This window comes from Salvelinus alpinus, chromosome 6 (genome assembly GCF_045679555.1).
Source record: "Salvelinus alpinus chromosome 6, SLU_Salpinus.1, whole genome shotgun sequence".
Taxonomy (NCBI): Eukaryota; Metazoa; Chordata; class Actinopteri; order Salmoniformes; family Salmonidae; genus Salvelinus; species Salvelinus alpinus.
The window spans coordinates 66,536,620-66,542,619 of NC_092091.1; the positions used below are offsets into that span (position 1 = coordinate 66,536,620).

Genomic DNA, 6,000 nt, shown 5'->3' on the forward strand with positions numbered 1-6,000 from the left:
TCTACCACCCCATCCTCTCTGGGGACATGGGCGGAGGAACGAGTGCAGAGGCTAATATTTGGAAGGAGGAAGGAAGGATGTCAGCTGAGAATAAACAGGGGGATGAGAGAGGAGAGAGGGGTCAGGCGAAAAGGACAGCAGTGAAGTAAAGACAAATCACAGCCTATAGCTGGAGGTGCTGACTAACGGGAGTCAGGAGATAAACTACAGTATACAAATGAAAAAGTCCCACACTCATCTCTCTTTGCTGTGGATTGATTTGAATATGACAGCGCTACCATGGTGCGATAACCGTACCCTTTCACGCTAAGACAGGATCGTAGAAAGGTCACAGGTCAGACAGCAGAACTCAACACGAAGATTAAGGTATTACCCAGACACCGGCCACTGTCACTGCTGCAGCCTGCGACACAGAGAGGAGAGAGTGGCTCACACACAGACAGAACCACTGTGTAGCGGTGGAGGCTGGTGGGAGGAGCTATAAGAGGACGGGTTAATTTTAATGGCTGGAATGGAATCAATGGCACGGAGTCAAACATGTGGTTTCCATACGTTTGACATCATTCCTTTGATTCCAGTCCAGCCATTAAAATAAGCCTGTCCTCCTATAGCTCCTCCCACCAGCCCCCATTGCTGTGTAGGTCTATCTATAGCAAATCTACCGAGTAGGGAGAGAGATCTACAGTAAAGTAAAGAAGGTCATGTTGAAATTTCTCAACCTTTGCATACTTTTTTGGAATAATACTCACACACTTCAAACGTACTGAATTAATTTGCCTATAGTTGTGTAGGGTCTAGTCGCGACAATATACATGATTCTTTATTAAGCATTCCTGTGAAATGACTGAGCTAATATAATAATGGTATGACCTGACCATGTTCAGTTCATTGAAGGTAGTTGTACATATCTTATTTGGACTATTAGTACAGTTATAATAACAGCTTCCTCTATACCTCAATGTTGACCCTTTCCATTCACCTCCCTCATCATGTTCAAAGTGAACAGATCATCGGCAGAGGTATGACGGGGGTGCAGAGGGGGACACGTCCATGTTTTATGCCCAGAGGGTGAAAAATCACTCTAAGGACTGTTTTAACAGCCAATGAAGCACAGAACACACACTAACACCCACACTGCTCTAAGATCAATGGAGGAGCAATGTACATTCATGAAAACTGTGCTGCCTACTACTACAGCGAGTCTGTCATCCATGTGGCACACACACACACACACACACACACACACAGACACAGACACAGACACACTCTCTCTCTCTATGATGGCTGCACACTACTACTGGGTCATGTGTATGTCACAACTGCTTAACCAAAAAGGAAGTCCTGCTGATTCAAGAGAGACTAATGACCTCAAGATTCTCAACCAAATGTAATTTACATTTTAGTCATTTAGCAGACTCTCATATCCAGAGCGACTTACAGTATTGAGTAAAGGTCGACCAATTAATCGGAATGGCCGATTAATTTTTGGACACCGATCATGGCCGATTACATTGCACTCCACGAGGAGACTGCGTGGCAGGCTGACTACCTGTTATGCGAGTGCAGCAAGGAGCCAAGGTAAGGTGCTAGCTAGCATTAAACGTATCTTATAAAAAACAATCAATCTTAACATAATCACTAGTTAACTACACATGGTTGATGATATTACTAGTTTATCTAGCTTGTCCTGCGTTGCATATAATCGATGCGGTGCCTGTTAATTTCAAGCGCATTCGTGAAAAAAGCACTGTCGTTGCACAAATGTGCACCTAACCATAAACATCAACGCCTTTCTTAAAATCAATGCACAAGTATATATTTTAAACCTACATATTTACTTAATATTGCCTGCTAACATGAATTTCTTTTAACTAGGGAAATTGTGTCACTTCTCTTGCATTCTGTGCAACAGAGTCAGGGTATATGTAGCAGTTTGGGCCGCCTGGCTCGTTGCGAACTGTGTGAAGACTATTTGTTCCTAACAAAAACAGTCAACTTCGCCTTACGGGGATGATTTAACAAAAACGCATTTGCGAAAAAAAAGTACAATTGTAGCACGAATGTACCTAACCATAAACATCAATGCCTTTCTTAAAATCAATACACAGAAGTATATTTTTTTAAACCTGCATATTTAGTTAAAAGAAATTCATGTTAGCAGGCAATATTAAACTAGGGAAATTGTGTCACTTATCTTGCGTTCATTGCACGCAGAGTCAGGGTATATGCAACAGTTTGGGCCGCCTGGCTCGTTGCGAACTAATTTGCCAGAATTTTACGTAATTATGACATAACATTGAAGGTTGTGCAATGTAACAGCAATATTTAGACTTATGAATGCCACCCGTTTGATAAAATACGGAACGGTTCTGTATTTCACTGAAAGAATAAACGTTTTGTTTTCTAAATGATAGTTTCCGGATTTGACCATATTAATGACCTAAGGCTCATTTTTCTGTGAGTTATTATATTATAATTAAGTCTATGATTTGATAGAGCAGTCTGACTGAGCGGTGGTAGGCAGCAGCAGGCTCGTAAGCATTCATTCAAACAGCACTTTACTGCGTTTGCCAGCAGCTCTTCGCAATGCTTCAAGCATTGAGCTGTTTATGACTTCAAGCCTATCAACTCCCGAGATTAGGCTGGCAATACTAAAGTACCTATTAGAACATCCAATAGTCAAAGGTATATGAAATACAAATGGTATAGAGAGAAATAGTCCTATAATAACTACAACCTAAAACTTCTTACCTGGGAATATTGAAGACTCATGTTAAAAGGAACCACCAGCTTTCATATGTTCTCATGTTCTGAGCAAGGAACTTAAACGTTAGCTTTTTTACATGGCACATATTGCACTTTTACTTTCTTCTCCAACACTTTGTTTTTGCATTATTTAAACCAAATTGAACATGTTTCATTATTTATTTGAGGCTAAATTGATTTTATTGATGTATTATATTAAGTTAAAATAAAAGTGTTCATTCAGTATTGTTGTAATTGTCATTATTACAAATAAATAAATTTTTAAAAATTCAAAAATAAAATGTAAAAAAATCGGCCGATTAACCGTTACCGGCTTTTTTAGGTCCTCCAATAATCCGTATCGGTATCGGCGTTGAAAAATCATAATCGGTCGACCTCTAATATTGAGTGCATACATTTTCCATACTGGTGCCCCGTGGGAATCGAACACACAGCCCTGGTGCTTGCTCCATGCTCTACCAACTGAGCCACACGCGACATCATCTATCCTATCCTAGAGTTTGAGAGGCAATGTCCATGACTCACTACATGGGTTACTACATGGGTTACAATTGCATTACAGTAGTAAACCTGTTTACTGCATTTACATATGACTTTACTGTAAAATGCCCAAGAGAGGACAATCTCTACATGGCATATACTCTATAGGCCTGAATCCTAGTAAGGAGGCTATAATGTAGTATAATTAAAATCACTTTATTGGTCAACTGCACACAAGGTCCAACCGAAATTTGACTTCTGTTTTTAACCTGACCCCTCCGAAAAACACATACATACAGGTTTGAGAGAGGTGCCCAGGAGGTAGCCCCCCCCCACACCTGGGGAGTTGTTGTTGAGGGGGTTAAGTGCCTTGCTCAAAGGCACCATGGCAGGCAATTGCATCTAGGATTTGATATCAGCAACACTCCAGTTGCCAGCTCACTTCCTAACAGATTTTTCCCATCGGACCCAGGATCTGAACTGGCAACCCTCTGGTTGCTGGCTGGCGTCTCTAACAGCTAGGCTACCTGCTGTCCAATGAGGCGATAATGTAGTATAATGAGGCTATTAATAATTGCTTCATATACTACATAATAGCCTCATTATACCACATTATAGCCTCATTATACCACATTATAGCCTCATTATAGACTTATTATACTACATTATAGCCTTATTATACTACTATATCATATAATATAATATCATAACTACATTATAGCCTTATTATACTACTATATCACATAATGTAGTATAATAGGCTATAATGTAGTATAATGCGGCTAGTATGTAGTATAATAGGCTATAATGTAGTATAATAAGCCTATAATGCAGCAATGAGGCTATAATGTAGTATAATGAGGCTATAATGTAGTATAATGAGGCTATTAATAATTGCTTCATTATACTACATAATAGCCTCATACCACATTAAAGCCTCATTATACCACATTATAGACTTATTATACTACATCATAGCCTTATTATACTACTATATCATATAATATAACTAACATTATAGCCTTATTATACTACTATATCACATAATGTAGTATAATAGGCTATAATGTAGTATAATGCGGCTAGTATGTAGTATAATAGGCTATAATGTAATCATAAACTTATAATGCAGTATTAGCTAGTCAGGTGTATTCTGATAGCAGAATACACCTGCATATGTATGAACAAGGAGTCAATGTAAAACAGCTGGTGGAACTCTGATGACAAGCAGGCCATGAAATGGTTTATAAGATTGTATGATGAAACCTGAGAGATAGGAGTCTGTCTGGTGAAATCTAATAATGAGTACTTTGGATCAATCAGCTCATTTATCAATATGCGCGAGTATGGATCTCTACATTATTTATTATGTCATTTCTAGGACTGGGCTGTGTGTGCGGGGAGGGGGCCGGGGGTGACTGCGTGTCCTTACCCTCCACTAACTCGTCCAGGCTGCTGATCTTCTTGCTGCCGTCCACGGTGTAGATGCTCCGGACACCTTGAGGCAGGTTGACGTTGTCCGAGAGAGACCGGGTAAGCTCCATAAGCAGGGCGTCTAAGGACCTAAAACGGTCGTTGGACACGGCATACACCAAACCCTTGAAGTATTTGTCCCCATTTCGATAGAATCGCACTTTTTTGGCTTTCTTCTCGGAGGTGAGCGACTGGAGCGTGCGCGTTCGGTAAAAGCTACAGTGCGCGCTGTGCGCCGGGCTGGGCACGAGACCGTTGCCTCTGGAGCCTGACTGGGATCCCGAGCCGTTAGCCCGTGATGAACGGTGCGTTTTGTCCCGTTCCTCAAAGTGTTCCCATTCAATACTTCTGCTGAGCGACATGTTCGATCTGTTAATGTTTTGATCTATCCACAGGAGAAAACAATAGCAGATGGTTCCTCCAGGCAAGCCCTATTGTCCAACGCGTTCCCAAAGACAGCTGTCAAACAACGCTTTGGCAATCACTGATACAGTAATCGAGAGGGCAGTGTACTTGTAGGCTAGTTCCTCCTTGCGCCGTCAAGATACAATGTTGTAATTTTCCGGGGATACAGTCTATTAATATAACTAGGGGTACAGTAGCCTGCGTTACGGTTACAATCTTACCTTGTCAATAAGGCTGCACAATAAACTCTCGGTTATTGAAATACAAAAGGCTAAACGAAAAGGATTGCTCCAAAACTCAATGTCCACAAAAATTCACCGGCAAATTTAAATTAATACCAGGTGCAGAGAGCCCAGACTTGATTGACAGTCGACTGATGCAACCGCTAGTTTACCAATGAACGGAGCCGCACAGGAAAACACTCGATTCCAAGCTATAAGAATGTATCCGGTAGAAAACACAAATAGGAAAAACGAATTCCATGTAGCACAAATACATTGCATGTAAAGCCGGTGTCCAAAATCCACCGAATCTAACAAAGCCACATGCTTGCTACAGAAAATGCAAGCCTCCTCCTCTTCTCACATCCTTTCTCTGACGGACGAACCGTTCAACACTAACACTGTAGCACGAGAGGCCATCCCAGTCCTGTCATCCAATTCAACGAGGGAGGGAATGCTGCTCCCGCTCAGGGTCCTAACGGTAGTCGAGGTCCAATTGTTCAGCAAGTGGTGTATTTTCTGAAAGATGCAAATTGGCCCCGAAATTGTAACTTATTTGTTATGTCATTATTTCTGATGTGCCATTTAGATATTTATTAGGCAATACCATTCCCTCGAAAAGCTAAATGAAAAATTATAACCACAAATAGGTGCT

General features: G+C 41.0%; 1 protein-coding gene across 8 annotated transcripts in view; it reads right to left on the bottom strand.

The window, feature by feature from the left end:
- The window catches only part of dclk2a (doublecortin-like kinase 2a), an 84,991-nt gene extending 79,225 nt beyond the window's left edge, over positions 1-5,766 (bottom strand). For 4 of the 8 annotated variants that reach the window (XR_011675681.1, XR_011675680.1, XM_071407454.1 and 1 more), the window contains exon 1: positions 4,679-5,766. Coding sequence is in view for 6 of the 8 variants with exons in the window: in XM_071407454.1 (XP_071263555.1) it covers positions 4,679-5,081 (403 nt within the window). In the remaining 2 variants the exon portion in view is untranslated. The remainder of the gene's footprint in view (positions 1-4,678) is intronic. The other 4 variants (XM_071407453.1, XM_071407450.1, XM_071407451.1 and 1 more) reach the window with 1 other exon arrangement.
- Positions 5,767-6,000: the final 234 nt, after the last annotated feature.